General features: G+C 36.9%; 1 protein-coding gene across 3 annotated transcripts in view; it reads right to left on the reverse strand.

Annotated features, from left to right (window-relative positions):
* TUSC3 (tumor suppressor candidate 3) overlaps positions 1-22,247 on the reverse strand; it is a gene marked incomplete at both ends in the record, with an annotated part of 129,565 nt that extends 107,318 nt beyond the window's left edge. The window contains one exon of one of the 3 annotated variants that reach the window (XM_081999793.1): positions 22,149-22,247. Coding sequence is in view for 2 of the 3 variants with exons in the window: in XM_081999791.1 (XP_081855917.1) it covers positions 21,923-22,087 (165 nt within the window). Of the gene's footprint in view, positions 1-21,922; positions 22,088-22,148 lie in introns of those variants that run through there. The other 2 variants (XM_081999792.1, XM_081999791.1) reach the window with 2 other exon arrangements.
* Positions 22,248-22,557: the final 310 nt, after the last annotated feature.

The raw sequence follows: 22,557 nt of genomic DNA on the forward strand, positions 1-22,557 counted from the left end.
CATTTTATAAAAACTCAGAGGGTTTGGAAGACAAGTTATAACTTGAAAAACAAAAAATAGGGAAAAAAGGCAATGGAAAACTACTATAAGAGTTGAAAGTTATTTCTAGAAATGTCAAAAATCCGCAAAATCCCTATCAGAGGAAAAACTGAAGTTATAACAGACCGACCTATTATGCTTTGTCTTTATTTACAGGTTTCATATACAAATATCAATGGACAACATGGATACTAAACTGCTCCCCAAGAGAATTACACAGAAAGGGATAAGAAGAAGAAAAGGAAGACAGCCAATAAAAACAGTCTGAATAATGAAAAGATAAATACTTTTCTGATCTGAAGCCATTTAAAGCCAATGCAACAAGCAACAGCTATTATAGAATAACTGCATGCCCTACCATAAATTTAGGAAAGAATTTATTCTGAGTAGATAGGGGAATTTCGAGAAGTGACAGGTCAAGATGACAACCATGAAGAAGAATATCTGCTGAGATGGCAAATTTATTAAAAGATTTAAATATTATCTAGAGGATTAAGTAACCTGCACTTGGAAATGCCATTCTGTATCACAGCAACATATCTAAGATGCACTCGATTACATACCTCCAGTTCCACTTAACTCACTTTAGTTACCACAGGAGTAATCTACTGATCAGACTATTCCTTAATCTGTTTATTAAGAATGAGTATCCAACATCTGAGATTATGCAAGGATGTGTAGCAGGTAAGAAAATCAGACCAAAAAAACCAAAACCCACACTCATTTTATTCAGGCTTCCTTGGGAAACCTCACCAGAAAATGTTGCTTTGCTGTGTGTTTGAATGGTGCCATTAAAAATAAGGCACACCTCCTCTCCCTATCAAACATGTAGTGTTATGTTGGGTAACTGTTAGGCCAATTATCTCTGGAAGATACACAGACATATTATTGAGCAATATTCTCAGTGGCCTAAATTTCCCCTTTCTAGAAAATAATTTTAAAAAAATACAAGAACTCTCAGTAAACTAAGGGAAAAAAGGGAAGGGAATTTCCCTGGAAACAGGGAATTTCCCTGTTTGAAAAAATTAACCCAAGAGAAAATGGTTAGGAAATGACCACATTTATCCAGTTTTAACAGGAGAAAAGGATGACTAGAGATACTAAAGCAAGGGAAGGACAGGGATATAGCCTGAATGCAAAAGAAGCCGGCCTGAAACGTGAGGGAGAGATGGTAACTGGTTTTTTTTCATTTCATATCTACCTTATAAAAGATTTGTTTTTGTGAAAAATGCTAAGTATAAGGTAGCTGACTTCCCCTAAGACAGCAGACATTCTGTTAGACACCAGGCTGGGGAGGCCATTAAGAATATTTCTTTTAATTCAGGCAGTTGTTCTCAGAAGTCCAAAATCGAAACACAGGATTAATTTTCCTTAAAAAGAGGATTCTTTAGATAAGCTCGTAACAGTACACTAGTTTGTCATCCATTATTGAAGGAACATAATAATACATTGTTTCAGGTGGGTGGATATTTACTGCGCATACCTAAATATCTATCATTGTCATATACTCAAAAATTAATACCACTTTGTGCTATACAATTTGGTAAGTTTTTGTAAACAGCACATTTAGGTTAAATTATTTCTAGTATTTGTTATGTGATCCAGTATACCTTTCATGGAGCAATACATGCATTTCAGCAGTACAAAGACATTTTACCATAGTATAGTACAGTCATAGGAACTACAAGAAAGGCTAACAGTGATAGCACCAGTGGAACCATATGGACTGTTCTAACATGTCAGATTCAAACTGCAAAACACGGGATGTCTAACTCTGTCTGTATTGCCAAGAGACCATTTCAGCAGCCAGTAACCTTAATGTAAAAGTGACACTGCTTTTCCCTGAGAAACTCCTAAGAATAAAAAGGTAGCCTACATAACTGTAGGATAACTGAGGTCTGTTCCCACTACACTATTTTGACAACTTTACTGGTTTCTAGATACTTACCATCACCAAAATGAACAGAGGATTGAAGGCTATGATCTGGACCAACCCATTTACGTTTTGATGTACGATTTCAGAGAATTAAATAAGTAGCTCTTTGGCAGATATAATACATAGTGTTCTGTTAATAAACACCTAGGTCTATATGTATTGTCATTAGTTTTACAATATACAACACTTTTCAGCAAAAATGGTTTGATTATAACTTTATGAAGAATTGGACTTCAAAAAGTTTCCTACAAGAGTTCAGAAGTGATCTGGTAGTGTCATTTATGGCCCCACAAATTTTAAAGAATTAGAAACCTTCACCTAAATTATAAAATTGTACAATTTTTACAAATTGTGTATTTTAAGTTTTGCATTGCAATTTTATAGCCATACTGCTGCAGCAACAATTTGCACATCTTCCCATCAGTCTGTAAGCGTGCAAGATTGAGGACTTTAATCCATTTTTCAGGGTTAAATATACATGCACTTAAACAGCTGAACCTGAAAAATAACTCTCCAATCTCAGTGCACATGCTACCTAAAGGGTCTTTTAAAATAATGGACATATTTTTATGGACAAAGAAATTCAGAGGAGGAATTATTTCCACTGCAGTTGAGTGTAAGCTGGCTGCCTGCCCCTTAGGAAGAGCTGCTGCAAGACACACAGACACAGTTGCTCAGCATGTGGAGTTACCAGGGAAAGAAGCAAATCTACAACTAGGAATACGCAGTGGTAAATTAAATAATATGCACTTGGAACACATCGAAAAAATACAACCAGGAAGATATTGGAAACGCAGAGGAAAAGGAACCAACGGCGACCCTTGACCTGAGACAACAGTAAAATACTTCATAGCATAAACTGAACCGAAGAGGTTTGGAGATTTTTTTCATATTATTTCAGAATCAGCTTGCTGAAATTCTCAGACAACTCAATACAGCTATGAATACTAAAACATTCAAAAATGGAAATTTCAAACAGCCTAGCATATACCTTTCAACAACATAAACTCAAAAGTACACTTTTTTTTTTAAGAGGGGATGCACTGAGCATCCACCTCAGAACTTTTTTTGTATATTAACTCATGGCTATACAGCTTCCTACCATAGTTTTTGGGACAGGCCTGTAGTAGATGCATTCCCAAAAATATGCATCAGTGAAGCACAGATCTCTAAGTTGTCTGTAACACAGCTTACAGGCCAGAATGACTTTTTCCTACTGCTTATGACTGTTTATATGACTTCTGGAGGCACATTATATACAGCAGTTATTTGTACTGATACAAGACTTGACATCTATCCCAAACTTGAAAATAATGGAAACAAGGAAAAATATAGGCAATATGAAATCGGAATAGAGTACACACACCCTTCTGCTTAATTTATTTATACTCATAAGAATCTGTGTAAACATAACAACCTCTTGTGAACATAAAGACACAAAAAACTCGTTATTCATTTAAATAAAAATTCAGTACTGCAGTGTAGCAATATTTCTAACTGAAGAAGAAATTCATAAAAATCTACACCTGCAGGGGAATTAAAGAAGAAAGTTATTCCTGGCATTACATCAAACTTTTGAAGAATGCTGAGACACGCTTATTATAATACTTGTATTCTATAATATGAATTATAATACCACCAGTATTAACCTCTGAGTGAGAAATTAATTACAGTAAAATTAAACTCATGTAATAAGAAAATAGGATGCCACTGACCAAGTAGAGATGAGTTTGACTGTTACTATATCTTCATTTTCTAAAACACCACTCATGGAGATCTGGAAATCATCAGCTGCTGCTATAAAAGTCTGCCTTATACTAGGACAAGCATGGTATACTTGCCATCAATACTGGTATGTAAAGAAGGGGAAAATGTATCGTATGTTGACAATGGACATTTATGCATATGGGAGAGCTGCCATTTTGGCCATCACTCAAATTCACAATTAAAATATCAACCCTAAAAGCTTTTTGCTGATCAGACAGTTCTACTCTTGAAATCTGTTGTATACTCTATATCCATAAATTGTGTTAAGAGCATCAATCAATGAACTATCCCAAAAATCATGCGATGAAAAAACACCAACCTGTTCTTTTATCTTGCATTGTATGAATTCTACACCATCAAATCATAGCTCTAATTTCATAACTGCAAAGTCTTGAATGTCTTGACCTCAGTATGAATGTCCTTGATGAAAAAAAAAAACCTCAATATGATAGAATCTATTGAGCAACACAAGTTGTAACTAGCCATTTCTATGTAGCTCAGCCTCCAGAGGAAATTAAACATTTCCCTTAATTTTTTTTCTTTCTTTGCTATCAGCAGGGGACTGTTGATAGGAAGCCTAGATTCTATTCCTAGCTCTGAGAAATAATAATGTAGGTGAATAATGAAAGGAAATAATGAAAGCAGGTGGCAAATTAGTTTGGTCACTTGGAAAGGCAGGATGAGATAGTGGGTAAGATTTGGACAGACAATTGGTTTTCAGCCCTACACCAGCATTTTTTTTTTTTTTTTTTTTTTTAAATATACCACTTCCTACTTTCCAAGCATCATCTTAATTTTCTTGTTCACATCTCTGGCAGTGGCCCTCTAGACAAGACAGACAGCTGGTAGGAATACAAGCATTACCCTCTTCTTTCATCCATATGCTTATCAGGAAGGCAACCATATTTGTCCCATGGCAGATATGTAGTCAAAATCCACTGTCCTTATCTTGGTACATGAATTCTCCATTATGGCAAAAAAAACCTGTAATCTACTTCATGTAATTGAATTGGCTAATCAAGAGATGATATACTATGCAGCCCAAAGAGATTCCAATAAGGGGCTTAGAATACATCTTAACCATGTTATGAAAGAAAGTTAGCACTATGGCTAGAGTTGGATAGAAATAGAAAAATAAGCATCCTTGCACCAATACATTTTCAAGACTGTATGAAAGATTCTGATTTTGTCAAGTTAACATTCTGCACATTATTTTTTCCACTTCAAACAGATGAGCAGGAAAAAAAATTACATTTGTTAAAGCTGAACTCCAACAAAACCGTAACCGAGATGAAAGCAAGATCTGACTCAATAACTTGATTTAATCATTATATAACTTCAGTCTTAAATGCATTAAACCTATCCATACAAAAGATGATCTCAGAAGGCAGATGGGGAAAAGTGTATAATCATAACACTGTGTTGGCTTGCTGAATGCATGCAGTGAAGAGTCTGAAGTGGCATGGAGGAAAAAAGCTCATGATCAGGTGGCCTCCTCTAGTATTTGCTTCCAGTGATTCCGTATCCAACCACAAGCAGCACAGGTAAAAGAGAAATTCACTTTAAAAAACTGTTGCCAGAAAGAGGCCTTTCTGAAAAGGGCTGTAATCCTTTTATTGAGCTCTTATTTTCTCTTAACATTCATGAAAAAACGTATCAAAATGACAAAAAATCACTTTTCTTTGGACTGCTGTTTTAAGTGTTTCAAAGCAACTCCTATTACAGCATGTATGTAATATTACACACTCATTCAGAAAGCAGCCAAACATTTGGGTGTATTCTTGTTCCTACATTTCCTTAAAAAGTAATTATTTATATGGCATAACAGGAAAGTCATTGATAAAAGTGTCAAAAACTGTAAGGGAAAAAAACCCCACAAAACACTCCAGACCTTCACGCTTCTCTTTTCAAATATGTTACTGTTAAAAAACCACAGATAGTACTTCAAAAGACATAAGGGGAAGTCAATTTTGTCTGACCATATGCACCCCTGTATATTTGATGGACTTTTATTGTACATTCAATTTCCTCTGCTTCCATGGAATTTCGTAATATACAGAATACATTTTCATAAATCCTTTCAATTATAGCTTTAAAAGTGCTTTTGCAGATAGGTTTTTTCAATCATGAGCACTTACAACACCTTTTTTTTTTTCCAAAATTAAATGAACTAAATTTGACACATTGCATACTACTACGAAAGGCATTAAAATATCAAAATCATTAACATTAGAGCGCTGAACTGGCCAAAAAGTGGGCTTTTCAAGTAGCCTTTTTTTTTTTAAACTGAAAACTTTTAAAGCTTCTGAATTTACAGGAGAATTACATGGAACAGAGCACATACCAAAAGACCGTTACTTTCTTCAAAAATTCTTTCAAAAAAAATTTGTGCTGCCATACCTCAGAAACAAAAAAGCAATATATTTGCTTAACACATCCTTTTCTTGGCTATGAAGAGGAAAAAGCAGGAGCAAAGGGAAGTACCAACCTTTCCATTTTAAAAAATGCACAAGTAACAGAAGAAGATTGGGCAGACCTACACAGAAAACCAGTTACATAGCTAACAATTGAATTCAAATATCTCAAGTCTCCAGATGATACTTTAACATTAGGGTCAGTCTTAGCAATGACCCTCTCTGTCAAATGGAGAGGGTAAGATAGCAAACTTCCTTCTTCTACAAGGATAATAGAAAGTAGTACCTTGTTTCATTACCTCACTTGGAATTAGTGAAAGCTCACTTCAGTTTCAAGGTCAAATTGTTCTCAAGATGAAGAAATTAACTGTGAACTTTCCTTTCTTTTTTCCCAAATATCAGTCAACCTGCCTCTCTGAACAGATGTGCATTTTAAGAGCATTAACAATACCTATCAAAGACAATTACAAATATCTACAGCACTTTACATGGATAACAGTAGCAATACAACATAGTCAATTTAATGGACAATCTACTGTAAGACAAAAAAGGAAAGGTTCCAAAGCAGAACATTGCTCTGCATGACTTCTCCCCCAATCCACCCCCCAAAAAAAAAAAAAAAAATCCTACTTCATAGAAAGGAAAATCCAGTTTTCTCCTTTTCCCAAAATGACAAATTGTAATACAGAAGGGTTCAGATGACACAACTACCTAATTGCAAAAGTTTGGATGCAAGTTCAGACTGTTGATTTTTCCTTCTGTCCTTTCATCATATGAAAAGCAATCATTCATTTCAGCAATCATATGTAAAGCATATGATTCAATTAATTTCATTTTCATTCAATTAATTTTTGTAATCATATGCAAAGCAATATTTCATCATGAAATATTTTAGTAAAAAGATTCCACAAGCAATTAAAACAAAGTTAAAAATAGGCAATAAAGAAAGTCTTGAAAGCATCAGAATTAATTGAGTGTAAGCTCCACTTTTAAAAATTAGGCAATTTGTGTATTGTACCCATTATCCCTGTGTTAATGTATGTTTCAGAGTAGTATGCCTCCTAATACTTTTTTTGAACTTCCTTTGATCATGACTGATGTTCTCAGTGTGAGAAAAATCTTCATCTACCCTCACTTACATTATTTCACTGTCATTTTATTACTAATAGTTACTCATACATTCTTTGCCATCTCTGACATTTATTCTCCATAGTTTTACTTTATTATGCCATTCTTTTATTGGTCACTTCATCACCAGAGTTTCCTAGCAATTTCTATTTCTCGGGAGAAAAAACAACATGCAAAAATATGATAGAACCATTAAATTTAGCATTCTTCTCTGTGACTAGTACCTCAACATTTTCAAACAACAAAACCTTTTCTAAAGCTTTCCTTTTTCCTCCGTCAGCCATCCAGATGAATTTTTTGCATACTTGCAAATACCTGTGCATTATGGGACAATTACACAACTCCTTGAGCAGGAGTTCCTCTCTTCAGAATACTACCTTCCCTGGTAAGTCATTCAGTTAGAAGACAAAGGGCATAGCATGGTGTTAAATTAGTAAATGGATTCTGTGGTTCAACAGGAGGTAGACAATCTCTAGTGATAGACAAAGCCTTTAATCCCTTTAACATAAAACAATTACTTTGTAGTTTCAGATCTTCTGAGTAGTTTAAGGAAAGACTAGTCATAGATACAAGCACATAATTTCGATCTAAAGAAAAGTGCAGTTAATAAGACTAAAGCAGAAGCTCATTTTGAATGCTAAATCAAGACCGTACAAGTCAGGATGCTTTAATGCAAAACCTAACGGTTTAAATATGTTAAGAAACAGCTGTTTAAACACCCATGCTCATCATTAACTTCTAAGCTGAATATTAAATACTCAGGTACTTTATAGTGGATAACTCAACTCACACTGAGGAAACTGGAAGTGGAATTAGTATTGACATTAGAAAAGAAAAAATTTGATGTCTTTACCAAATAACATCACTTTCTCATAAAAACATGGACATATCATTAAGTCTAAGTTTTTACCTTCTGAAATTAACTTCCAAAATTAACCTGAAATCAAACTTCTAAAGGTCTATGCATTTTTAATTGTTAGAAAAGGTGACTCTAGATCTAATGATGAAAACCAGCTGAAAGTATCTCTCTAAGCTCATTTTTGAAGCATACTTGGAACTCTTGGTAGACTCAAGATTCACTGTGAAGACTTAGTAAAAATGTTCTTGAGGAAACACATTTTTACTCATCAAAACAGTTCATTAAATTCAGGAAAAGTTTCATTTTCACTTCTTAGGAGAAGTACAGACTTCAAATTACTTTGGAAAACAAAGCTGCTGTATCAGCTAATGAACTTGCAATTTTCTCCCCCGTAGCCAAGCAAGCATGAGTTCTGCATGATAGCACAATGCATTCATTGCTCAAAAACTGATGTTGCTATAACTGAACAGCTTCAGATAGATCTTTGAATCACTTAAGCTACATGCCAATAGACTAATACACTAACACAACCGTAATTATATCACTTGAACACAGTGAGACAAGAAAAATGCAATTAAAGATGAAAGTTCTACTTTCTATGAAACTACATGTCATCTGAATATGCAACATATGCTTGGACTTACAATCTCACCAACATAGCTCACTTGAGGCTCTTGTAAAATGAATATGGCTAAGGCAATAGCCTATTTGTCCTAAATTTATGAAGAAGCTGAGGATGGAAATATCATTCAGTTCCTACATAGGAGGAACGGTCGACATTAGTAATGTCACTGATGGTACTAAAGGTTGCTAAACCTCCAATAACAATACCTCAACTAAAAGCCTAGAGTGTGATGACTTCAGGCCTCATTGTTTTCTGGTATAGCCCACTTACTAATATGTTTTCTACAGTATAAAATTTTTTGCACTAAACCAAACTTCTCAGCTTTAGTGCCTCCCTCCGCACATAGCATTCCATTAAAACCAAGTCAAATATGGTGATATTTGATGACTTATAAACTAAATCAAACACCACTATAGTTTTGTGCTATACTCTTTTTTGCTTGGTATCTGTAGAGGTAATACTGTACTTGGTTTAACTAAGCCACACAGAAGCAGTTAACTGAGGAATTTGGATCTACAGCAAACAGGAACTGAGACCAGGGCCAGCAATTCCAAATTTGAACAGGCTTCTCCTGCCTGCCATCAGGTACCTACAAACCCAGATTTTGTGTAATCTCCCCCTCTTCCACATCCTTGTAATATACAAACAGCCTAGAACAGCAAAATAAAAATGCTGATTTGAGCATCTTTTTGTTCCCAGCAAGGTGCCCATTACTTCTAAATATTTGGGGGATGACACTTTGAGTGCTGGGCATAGTGCACTCTAGACTTACCTACTTCCTTCAGCCACCTCCACTGACAAAGGCAGTTACAACTGAGAAAGGGATAGCAGTTTAAATAGAGAAAGTGAGCGTACAGAGGTTACCCTGAGTCTCACTACTTAAAAGTAACCTTGATTTCTTTCACTGCCCTCCATGCGCTCCCCAACTTAAAGGTTTGGCAGGCAGCACTCGTGTCCAGATGGTAGACAAGTAAATCTACTTGAACAGATTGTATTACAATGTTTTGCACTGAACAGTTATTGGATTAAACATATAAATAGTTGTGGGAACCCAGGACTTCCCTCTTCTGAATGATCATCATTCAGCTAGAAAATTATCTTCCCTCATGTTGCTCTTCTGTGGCCCAGTGAATCCTGAAACCTTCTCTGAAGCTCTGTGCCTGTGCAAGAGGATGGTTTGACTAGATTGATATCAGTGAGTAGTGCAATGAGAAGAAATACATCTGTAGAACAAAACAGCTGGTGCTGAAACCTTAATACCCACACCCTGCAGCATTTTGCTTCAAACTAATTCTAAACTGATTTCAAGGACTGAATGTGGATTAGCAATTGGAGTGCATTACCTGCATTTCTGGAGTGCATGCTTCAGTTTAATTTCAGTAATAAAAACCAGTTCACACACTCAAGAGACCATTTCAGAGTGCAAACAATGCATTGCAGGCGGAAAACAAGTGATTCAGTTCAGAGCAGGAGCGTGCTTTTTGAATTAAAACAATAATGCAGACCATCTTAAGAGGATACAAGCACCCAGAGCAGCCGACAGCCAAGTGTTTAGGATACTTTTTGTGAAGCAGGATATAGTTTCCAAGAAATCAAATTAGTATCAACTATTTCCACTATTTCAGTTTCCCAGACACAGTCTAGCCACAATGCTACTGTATAAAAGGTTGAGATGTCACATTTCGTTGACAAATTAAATCCTATTGTGAACGTTACAAATTCATTGCAAACAATGACTTAAGAATGCCTAGTTTCTGTATTTTAGCCCACAGAATGGGCTAAAATACAAGATACTAAATCAAACGAGGATTGTCCTCTGTATGTGCAAAAGCAGAATTTCAGGTGCCTATTACTTGTGAAGAAATTGAATGTTAGCAGCATCCAGAACAAATATACAGTTACAAGAGAGCATTTTAGGTGAAAACTTTACTCTGAAAGCTACATTATCCATGAGATCTGGTTAAATCACTTTGATCACTTACAGGATCTAGGTTATGAATTATAGGAAGACAAGAACCCACAGCTGTCAACACAAAGGTAACGCTATTTCATACAGACCAGAGAAAACCAGTATATCTGTACACACATGTGCGTGCGTATGCATACATATATACATATATATAAATCTGTGTTGACTGATTTATCCACCTTAGAGGAAACAAAGAGAAAAATGAGAAAGCCCACCATGCATTTTAAGTGGAAAATGATTAGCAATGCCCCAAACTAAAAAAAGCATAAAGGAAATTAAAAACAGTCATAATGTCTGGAGCCTGTCCAGGGCATATTAATAACGTTTTATCTTGGTTTCTAAACAAATTGCCCACTAAAGAAGTTAGTGCACTGTTATCAATAAACAGAGATTTGAAGAAAACTTATGAATATAGACAAAAGCTTCTATCCCCACCTAGCTTAAAAAAGAAAGTGTCTCTCAACAGAAGGAAAATATTTACACAGTAACTTCAGTTCAGCATTAATATGTACCATTCCTGTCAATTTCTGAACTATTTCTGCCTCACCCACTCAAAGCACTGTCACATTGTCAATAACTGAATCCATCTGCTGTGGAGAAATAAGAGGCATAACAGTCCTACATCTTGGATTTGGATTAAGCTTCCTAGGACTGATGTCCATCTGTAAATTCCAGTGAAATTCCTGCCATTCACTTTCCACTTCATTTGGAAGCTTTGGTAGAAATCAGGCATAGAACTGAGAGATGAAGAAGCCTCCAGTGAAATGCATTAAAGCTGAGCCATCATATGGTTACCAAGAGTACAAACTATGACTAAAATATTTAGAAGTGTGATGCAAAAATAATACAGAATTCAGACAACTTAGCACTACCAGTTTCTATTCTCTAACAGATTTCTAAAAGATTTGAGGACTTTCACTTCTGAATACATTTGATCATTGGTTTCTCTTAAATCTCAACAGCTAAACCAAGTAAACATTTGTATTATTTTTTAAGGCAAGGTAATGTCATGTTTCCTTAAAGAAGAATACCATTAGAACAATTTCCTGAATGAAATTACCAACTATTACCACCTGGATTTTGTGATAACAATTACTGCTGAACTGTAATAAAAGGACACATCTAAATAGCATGACAAGAATATTCTTGCTGGATCAAAACAATATTTGTTTGGATGATCAAAACTTGTCTTTTTAGAAATGCACGCATCTTATTGTGTACTTTTTAAAGTATTTACATGCGATTTTTGTGGCATCATATCTCACAAGCGTTTTACTTCAAATTCAGAGCAACTGCTCATAGAAAAGAAAAAGCTGACCAGATTCAACACTCCTACCTGATCAGGCCACTCATTGAGCAAGTCCCATTTCAGCATGAGATAAGTTAGAAGAAACTAGTACTTGCTGAAAGAACTTGCAGGAGGAATTTGGCTACTAATGAAGTTTTACGTGTCATTAACAGCAGTACCATTTAAGGCATATGGCTGGTAGCTGATCAGAAGAAATCTTATCAACTTCAGTCATCCATCACCATAATTGATCCACTTCAAACTGATTTTTGCAATATTCAACTACTAGATTCACAGATAGCCTGAAAGCCTTCTTACACTGTAATGGCAACAAAAATGGTTGATGAAAATCTAAAGCATCTTTTGGAAATTAAGTCAGAAAGGTACAAGCCTAAAAGCAAATAAAAAGTTTCATTTCTTCATGCTTTTACAGTAGAGCGCTGCATTTAGTGTCATTTTTTAACATAAGCATATATTAACATTAATTCTGCTAGTCTAGTTATTGTAGTAAAAGAAATCTTCTAAGACTTTCAAAAAAGTAAGGCAAGCATCTCAAAGAAATTGTTGAATATAATAAAGCTAGAATAAACGTAAATACCTGGCTGTTCATACCTTCGTCATTTTAAGACACCTTTTAATATTTTTTATTTTCCTGTATGTACTTTTTCTATCCTCCAGCCCAATAATAATAAAAACCCCACCTTTAGCAAAGAAGTTAACTTCAGCGAGCTGCCTTTGTTTTCCAAAACACACTGCTTGAGGAAATTTCCATTAAGTCATCACTTAAGTCAAGTTACACTTGACATGAGGTTTGCATGTTTAGCTAACCTGCTTTTCACTGCCTAGATCTGTGGATAGAAGGGAAATAAGTTCGTTAACCACAGGCACCTGCAACTTGTAGTAACACTACTTCATATCCAACTACCAAGTTGCATAGCCTACATGTAAAAAAAACCACTCAAACACAGCAGTAAAGGCAGAGGAAGGATTCTCAATGTTCTCTAGGCCTCTGGACATGCCCTACACTTGAACATGCTGAGACTGCAGTGAGATCAAGCCCCCAGTAAAAAGATGGATAAAGTAGGTAGCAAGTGCGTTAATTCCCCTAGGTATCTAATTTTAAGCATAATCTGAAAATATATAATTAATACCCAAAAACATCTCAGTAAAAGGCAGCACAGAGGATTTACTTCAAAAGCATGCTTAAAAAAAAAACCCACTTATTGCTGTGTGCATTTGTGCTCTCTTCTACATTTTAGAGTGTTTGGCCAAATAAGGAGAAGTAGATTCAATGGAATCTTCACGAACCTAGAAATATTCTCAGGAGAAAACCCTGAAATCATATCCTATAAAACACAATCAATAGGCATGCTTGCATCACCTTACAGATTTGAACAGAAACCAGAGTATGTACCACCTTAACCATAAATACATCACCATGTGGAGAAAGGAAAAAAAAGAAAGCAATACTCTAATCAAGTGACTACATTCTTATTTTACTTTTTTATCATTATAATTTTTAAGGATCATGTACATAGTCCTTATTGAAGTATTAGTATACATCTAATCCCCTCTTGCAGCTGAAGTCTGCAATACTTTACCAAGACATCTACATCAGGAAATTATACCAAAGTCTAGACAGCACAGAGTGGACAGCACAGCCTTACAGTTCTGACTTTAGCATCCAAACTCTAGAGAAGGACAAGATTTCAGAAACATCCTTTTGCATTTCTTATTCCTTAGCTCAAGATCACTGACTATACAGACTGCTGGTACTGCAATCTATGATGAGGTGCCTTACTACTTCCATTACTAAGTTGCTCTACAATTGCCTCACCTAACTGTAGCTTGAATTCCTCTCTTTGGACAAACACCTAAACATGTGCTGATATAGCTAATATATTCCTTCACTGTATGTAGCCCTAGCCCTGCAACTTTTAGGGTATCTAGAAAAATATACATTACCTCTGTCAGTAAAAACAGAGAAGGAAAAATAACAATGCTTTAAGCAATAATTTGAACCACTGAAGCAAACAAAGACAAAGCAACTACAACTACCAAGAAAAGTTTAAGCAGCACCAACCAAAAAAACACCTCTCATACGTTATTGATAAAATAACCATATTGTTCATCACAGTAAAGAAAAAAAAACTGCAGTAAAAATATAAGAATTATTCTAAACAAACAGACCCTTTGAGGGTAGTGCAATTTTGAGTTAAAGGCTTAACTTTAGATTCAGAATGCACCTCTGTCACTGACAAGATCTAAGAAACATTTTGTTTCTTAGATGAAAGTGAAAAAACCTGAATGTGTAGTCAGCAGGACCTGATAACATAAAGTATAAAGGGAATTAGCTAATTAATTAGCTGAAGAACTGTCAATTACTTTCATGAAAAGCAGCCTAAGTATCAAAGGACTTCATAAAACAATCAAGCTTACAAAAATATTTAGTAGAAGTTATAAAATAAACCCAGAAACGAACCTTATACTTTAAGTAGGTCTTTTTACTATATTACCTACACTTTTGTTCTGCAAGCTCAAAAATCTCCATTGAAGAGATATTTACATGGCTCAGACATGCAAACACACACATCAAAATCTACAAAAGTTAAACAAAAATGTAAACATGCAAGATTCAGGATTAGATCTTGTCTTAGTTGGCCTATAAGGCAACTGGATCAGTGAAGTAATTGAACATGCTAATTTTGTAATAGTAGAGCAGACAGCAATAGTGATATGAAATTATTAAACAGCCAAACTAAAAACAGAGCAGAAAATAGTTTTTATCCTTCAAGAAGCAGATACTATAGCCTATAACCCTAAGCAACTCTGTAAGCTCAAAATGTCATTCCACCAAGGGACTGCACAACTGTAATTACCAATTATGTTATAAACTTGATAGACAAATTTTTTATGCAACACAAACTCTGCTAAGCTTAACAACCAGTTATGTTTGAAATTCAAAAATAAGTTGCTTCAGGTTCACAAGAAAAAAAAAACAACAAGAAAAAGTAATGGAATTGCATAATTAGGCTAAGGACTGCAACTGCTTAAGAGGAAGATGAAGAACTTGGGGTGTTCCAAACTGGTACTATCAGCTGCAATCATCAGAAGAAAATAAAATCCTACCAGTAAATCCTATTAGGTGGGAGAACAGTCTTCCCAGAGAAACAATAAAAGTCCTGCCACCACTTTAGCAATCATGAAGAAGAGTGTTGTCACAAAGAAGTCTGCACTGGCAAGTGTGCAACTCTTTTTCATCTCAAATTTCTGAGATTATTTTCTGTCACCAAAACATTGCCAGTTTTTTTAAAATTTGATCATAAGAGGAGCAATCCATTCAATGCAAGTATTAATTTGCTTATCTTTCTTAGAATGTGATGGACTTGTGACAATAGCATATAAAAATATGAGTTTCCCTATCCAAAATGCAGTTTTGAGAATCACTATAAAATATCTTTCAATTTATTTTATGGCAGTCCTTCTTATTGAAAGTTCTAACCAAAAAAATGGTTATTACATTTCATATACACACCAAATATTAAAGAATATATGTTTATATATATTAAATAATATCTCAGAATTAGATTAAAAGATAACAATACTTTTATTATGTCTGCTTTCAGATTTATTAGCGCAAGAGCCCTAAAACAAATACTAGCTAAAGTTCCTTTTTTAGTTCTGATCATTAGCTTAGTCAATAAAATGTGGCCTTCAAAACACTTTGAAAAATGAAGAGAATAAATCTGAAGATCCAAAACAATAACAAAAAACCCAATGCTTTCCCGCTCTAATTGTACTGACTGGTATTTCCAGAGCACTTAGAACTCAAGCAGATACAATCTGTATTTTCCATGTGGTTGCACAGGATGTGCTGTATAAACGGTTATAGAACAGAACAGGGGAAAAGCTCAATTACGCCACTGTTCTGTCTTAAGGCAGCAAGGATGCCAAATAGAGACATCTGGGACAGAAAAATTTCAGTAATCCAATTTCAAAGCGCTATCAGGCTGCTGTAAGCATCCTTTATTTCACTTATTGTATGCAATCACTGAAGACATCAAGGTTTTCTATCCAGATTGGTTTAAATAAGAACTGCTAGTTAATTTTGTAAAGTTTCTCCAAAACTTTAGTTAATTAAGAAGAGAAGAGGAAGCGATATAGACGTTTTCACTGCTTGTAAAAATCAGCAGAAAATAATGAATTCTTGCAAACACTTTTTTCCCCTATTCTTTTTGAGACAGAGTAGAGAAAAACATTTAGAATTGCATTTAAAAATTCTTACATTTTGAGGCATGACTTATCACTGTTATTTCACTTCAGACTGAGGACAGTTATTTTAAAGCTTTAAGCACTGATTGTAACAAACTCTCTCTACTGCAACAATAGATAAAATGACAAATTACACAAAGGGATATAAGCACTCCACTTAAAACACATCTTTAAAATTGCTTGAAGCTTTATCTATAGTCAGGACTGAATTTCCCTTCGACAATTCAACCTTTGCCACATCTCAATTTTTAATAAAGTTTTTAAAGAGGAGTCTATACTTGTTGTAACTGCTAAACATTTTCCTGCATTGTTTCAAAAGCGAAAATGTGTAGTGCTCCACAGTCTGGATACCAAAACCAAAATTGTAATGATTAGAAGACTGAAATAGTTTTATATTCAAATTTAACATTATACAAAATTTCAAGAGATAAAGAGAAGAAACTTAAGTTTTAATTATCACTATTTTGTTGAAATAGTATCAGAGATCCTGAGAGATCAAGAATCTGTCTCTTATACTACACATGCCATTGAATCTATGCTGAACATTCCTTATTCATCACGCAACTTTTTCTTTTCTTTTTTCTACTCACTTTACCACACGTTTCTCATAATTTTGTTCTTTAAATTAAACATGCAGGCAGAACACTGATCAGAAGAATGCTACAGATCATCGAAAACAACATCAGGAGACAAAGGAAGAAACAAAGTAATGCGCTTTCCATTTTGTAGCAACCGAGACCAAGGGCGGCAGGCTTTTCTGCACATTTTGTGGGCCCAAGCTCTGCAAGGGTGAGAATTGCTACATTTATGGTAAAACAGCATCACAAATCAGACTAGGAAAGGAATTTTAAATCAGAAAGTATCATCCTGGCTGTATGGTAAGGAACACGGTAATAATGATCAGTAACCTTGAATAAACAAGATGGGCTTAAATACGTAAACCCAAAGGAAACAAGAATGTATGGTGCAGAAACAAGAGGATCCTGCCAATCTACCCCAGTTAATTTCACATAAAACAGAGGAAAGTATGCTCAGTACTGAAGATTCTCACAGGAATATTATCACATTTAATACTCAAAGCTTTAAAAAAAAAAAAAAATACACAGTTGCTTCTCTTTATAAGAAAAAAAATGACCCTGGAAGAAACTGTCAAATGCTACCTTTAGTCCCTGTCTAAATGGAGAAGACTATGCATCAAAGAATAATCTGTTCTTTACGGTCAGTATGAGGACAAGAAATAACAGGCTCAAAAATGAGGGGATTGAACACACAGAAATTTAGGTTAGATCTTTAGGAAAAATATCCTTTTAACAATAACACACAGTAACAGGTTACCTAAGGAAGTTGCAGTCACCACCACTAAAGGCTTCTAAGGGCACATTAACTAGACATTTGTCAGGAACAATAAAAGCATAGCCGAGCTTTGGGATAAAGGGTCAATTAGATTGCCCTTCCAACCCTACCTCTACAATTTCTGACAATTGTCCTGACTTCTACACCCAGTTGGGGAACAGTGACAGGGAGTACCAGCCTTGAAATATTACAAAAATACTCAGGCAACCTAAAACGTTATAGAAGCTTATGTTACAGAAGAATAAGATTATTATAAAGTTGTTACACATCACCAACATCTTTTTGAGTAGATTCAGGCTCAACAGGATACTTCCACTTGATCAAAGCTGATATGTTGGCCAGACAGCTTCCATGTGTCAGATTGAGCAGTAATGACAAAGTTACCTACAGAAAAATAACTAGTCCAATTGCGTATCAGTGGTTTAACTTCTGAATCATCCACCTGAAAGCTCAAAAATAAACTTTACCCTCTATGAGAAGTGCTTTTAACACTGGAAAACCAATGTTCTCCTCCTACATGTTTCAGTCAAAAAAGTTTTATTTATCTATATAAATATAATATAAATTGCCCAGGCAAAGCCATTTATAATAAAGAGCCAAGCAGTATAATTCAAGGTGCAATATTCTTATTCTGATTCCTTTCAATTTTTAACATTTTACCTACTTAGAAGTAGTATAAGATACATAAAAAGCATGAAGAGGATTTGGAACACCAGAATTAAAATCATAAAAGCAGTCTTTTCAAATCTAGTTAGCTCTTGAGTGTGAGCCATGGGAGAAAGTTATGGCATTATTCTTCCATCTAATTTCCAAATTATTATATTTTACCTGCGGTCATTTCAAGACAGTTCAGTTTTCTCTATTTATCTGCTCAGTGGTGAAAGCTCTCATGGGTGTCCACAATACAGAAAAGTGAGCAGCAGGATTACAGAGCATCAAAAGGAATATTTGTATGTTTATATATTCATGCTACCATTTTAGAAATAGCTTCCATGACACCAGATGACTAATTATCAACTAAATCAAATCCATTCTCTACTAGTTCTCTAAATTTTTACAAATTTAATCAACTTTAAGATGGACCTCAGCACTTTTCAGTAATTTGCCACAGGAGAAAGTTTCTTTAGTTATCATTAAGAATATTTTACTGTATAGGACAATGTATTTTAGTAATTTAAGAAGTTACATATTTTCCACTCTAAATACAGCTATAACATAGTATTTCACAATCAACACAAAATTTACAGCAATGTTCACTAGTTTCCCCATTCATATTTCTCTGCTAGCAGTAAGTCCTTCAAAAACATCTAAAACTTTAACCCAGTCCTCTCCTGCCTGCAAAGGCATTATTTCCATCTTCCAGGCTCATATAGCTGATCCAGACACCTCTAATAATTGAGACTTTATGCACACTTTTCTATGCAGTCAATGCTTTAAAAAAAAAAAAAATCATTGTGTTCACCAAGGATACTTTCCTTGCTTAAGCTGCAATTCCAACATCTCAAGTTCTTCTCAAGTGTTTCGCTTTCAAGTACTTTTGAAAAGTACTCAAGGCTTTCAAAAAAGTTGATTGGGAAAGAAGTTTCCTTTCTGTAGTCTTTCACCTCTCTTTCCATAAAACCACCCCAACAGAGACACACACAAAGCAAGCAGGAAAGAAGAAACTGAGATGTGCGATAAAAAAAAGTCACAAGATATACATTTTAACCCTACTACATTAACTTCCCTATTGCAGTGTTCATTCTGAAACAATTCAGTGTATGTTTAACCATTTTCTCAACTTCCATAAAAGCTATGACAATTTTATCAGTCTTTGTGTAGAAAACCTAGGTTCACTTTACACATTTAACCTCCATCATCTTTGCCTTTTACTACTGTGCTTCACAGTGTTGTGAACAGGAACATCCCATAGTACAAGATCCTGTGCTCTTTCAATTCATATAATTTTCCTCAGAAGAGTTTTAAAATGTTATTTGCAACCTGCTTACTGTAAGAAGGTTCAAGTTTCTTACAGTAAGAAACTTTAAGCTCGCAATTAAAGTGGAGCAAGCACTTACAATGTTGCACTAGTTTCTGTAGAGATGCAGCTGTAGATACAGTATATCTACGTAAAACCAGTGTTTTGCCTGTATGAGCAGTATTTACTCTGTTGCATAAACAGAAAAATATTAAACAGGGATGAAAAATTGAGGCAGCAGACTGAGAAGGGTTGGTTAATCAACTAAATCAGTTAAAAAGGAAAAAACTGAATAAGAAGCTTTACAGAAGAGAAATACCAGCTTGAACTGTAGTACTAAATGTCTAGGCAAAAAAATATCCATTTCAGTCCTGTATCACCTCTGCAGTAGGACTGGGAAACCTTCTAGAAAGTAATTGTAGATGTCCATTTCAATTTTCCATTATTTACTTGTTAGGAAAGGATTCCATTTAAAATGAAATAAAGATTATTTCAGCTATCTTGGTAGCACAGCTGGCAGTCCACATGAAAGTGTCAACAAAAGTTGCAATGCCAGCATATCACAACAAGAGAGAATCAAGAGTATCAAACATTAAACACATTTTATTAAAAAAACTAGTAAATTAAATTTTTGAAAAGAAAGTAATTATAGCAGCAGAAGAGCAAGACATTACTGCCTACACTTTCCAGAGAGAGGGAAAAAGAGAATGTCTAGAGTGAGTGTTTGTTTTTTACAGTGATACCCAAGGGATCTCAATGATCAGATTATTATTTAACTTGGTAAAACCACAAAGTCAGACCACTATTTAGATACTTAAATAAGGATTTTACATACTAACTTTGGCCTTTTAGAATCATAGAATATCCTGAGTTGGATGGGACCCACGAGGATCATTGAGTCCAACTCCTGACTCTGCACAGGGCAATCTAAAAGTTGAACCATAAACCTCAGAGCATTGTCCAAACACTGCTTGAATACCGACAGGCTTGGGGCCATGAACACTTGCCTGGGGAACTTGTTCCAGTACTTGACCACCCCCTCAGTGAAGAACTTGTTCCTAATACCCAATCTGAGCTTCCCCTGAGGCAGCTGTAAACCAGTCCTGTCACCACCAGACACCAGAGGGAAGACATCTGCACCTCGGTCTCTGCTCCCCCTCATTTTACTTCTTTGGCCTATAAGCCATAGTAACTGACATAGTTCTTTAAAGAAAATCAAAGCAAACAAACAAATTTTCAACCATCCTTTGCTTTATCTGAGCAAATAGTTCAAAGAGAAGGTCTGTTAGCAAAACTGTTCTTTCCCTCCCCTCCACCACCACAAAGCACAAGTCTTCTGGCAACACTAACAACAGAAGAAATGTAAAAAAATAAACAAAAATAAACAAAAAAATAAACAAAAATATCATTCTACAGTTTAGTAAAAAGTTATCTCCCCCCCCTAAATAAAGTTATAGAGTAACTGTAAAGAGACTCCACTGGTTGGCCTAGCACTGGGTATATGAGAACCTGGCCTGGAATCAAGGGCAAGCTAGGAAGAGAGAAGTGTAGTAAGCTCTAATAGCATTGAAACCTGAAAAAGGCAAATACTTACACTACCCATAAAGACCCCTTCTGGCTCATTTCTGTATTTAAATACAAAAGTTGCTGAAGATAGACAACTGCTACTGAATTAAAACTGCTCTTTCCTCCATGTCTCTAACTCAGTAGACACCTTGAAGAGAGCTTCAGAACCTACACCAGCACACACACACACCTGCTGCCATCACTTCAGTGATATTTATTAAGCTTGGGCATGTATTTTAATTGGCACCACAAACACAGGATTCATCTTCGTCCTCCTGATGGCTCGCCGCTGGTCAGCGCTCCTCACGCTCAGCTGGCCGCTGAGGCACCCGAGGCCCGCCGCAGAGGCCAGCCGAGCACAGGACGGCGGCCCTTGCCTTTATTTGCTTAAAACCGGGGAGTTAAAGGCGCACGACAGCGGCCGGCACCCGCCTGGGCCGGGACATCACGCTGGGGACGGCGTACCCGGCGCTGCGCCCTACCGCCGCGGGCGGCGCGGCGCTGGCTCCCGGCCGCCCTGAAGCCGCCGCCGGCGGCAGCCGGCCATCTTCCGCGGGGCGGGGTGAGCGGCTGCCCGGCGCCCCCCTCAGGGCTGGGGAGGGAGGGGAGCCGGCGGCAGGAGGAGGGCCGCCCGCGCCCGCGGCGGGAGGAGCGCGGGGGAGGCAGGGCGGAGGACGCCGGGCGGAAGGGACCGCCGCCGGCGCCCGCGGGCGCTTAGGAAGGGAAGGCAGAGCAGCCCCAGCCCCTCAGCCGGGCGCGATGGCGAAAGAAGCGAACGTTTCTACCTCCTTCTTTTTCTGTCCTCCCCCGAGCTGGCCGCAGAGGAGGAGGAGGAGCAGCAGCAGGAGGAGGAGGAGGCAGCTCCCGGCTGGCAGGTGCAGCAGCCGCCGCAGTGCCCTGGTACCCAGCGCCATGTTCTGCCCGCCGCCCGGCCGCTAGCCTCCGCCGGCGAGCACCTGCGGCGCTGCTGCCCACCTCCTCCCCGCTGATTGGGCTCAGGCTCTGGCCAATCGCCTCGCCCCGGGGCGCGGTGGCTCCTGGGAAATGTAGTTCTTCTTCCGCTCGCCTCGCCGCGTGCCTGACGAGGGACTTCGACGTCGTTTCGGCGGCGATACCGGAAGCAGGGTGGCGGGCTGAGGTAGCGTCCCGGCGCCGTCGCTGGGGTAGGCCTTGATGCTCGGCACCTGGCAGGCACCCACACTCTCAGCCCTATGGGCAGATGATGTACAATGGAGAGCTGCTACCAGCTTTATCAAGGGCAGAATGTGGTACCGCGGCTGTAGCCCCAGAAGCAGTGGTAGTCCTCGGAGGGGCGGTGGGTATTTCTGCCCACCTGGCGTTGGGGTGAGCAGCTTTACCTGCTGCCCCAAATTCCCCGCCACAG

The sequence above is a fragment of the Phaethon aethereus genome (assembly GCF_964289735.1).
Source record: "Phaethon aethereus genome assembly, chromosome: 4".
In the NCBI taxonomy this organism is placed as follows: Eukaryota; Metazoa; Chordata; class Aves; order Phaethontiformes; family Phaethontidae; genus Phaethon; species Phaethon aethereus.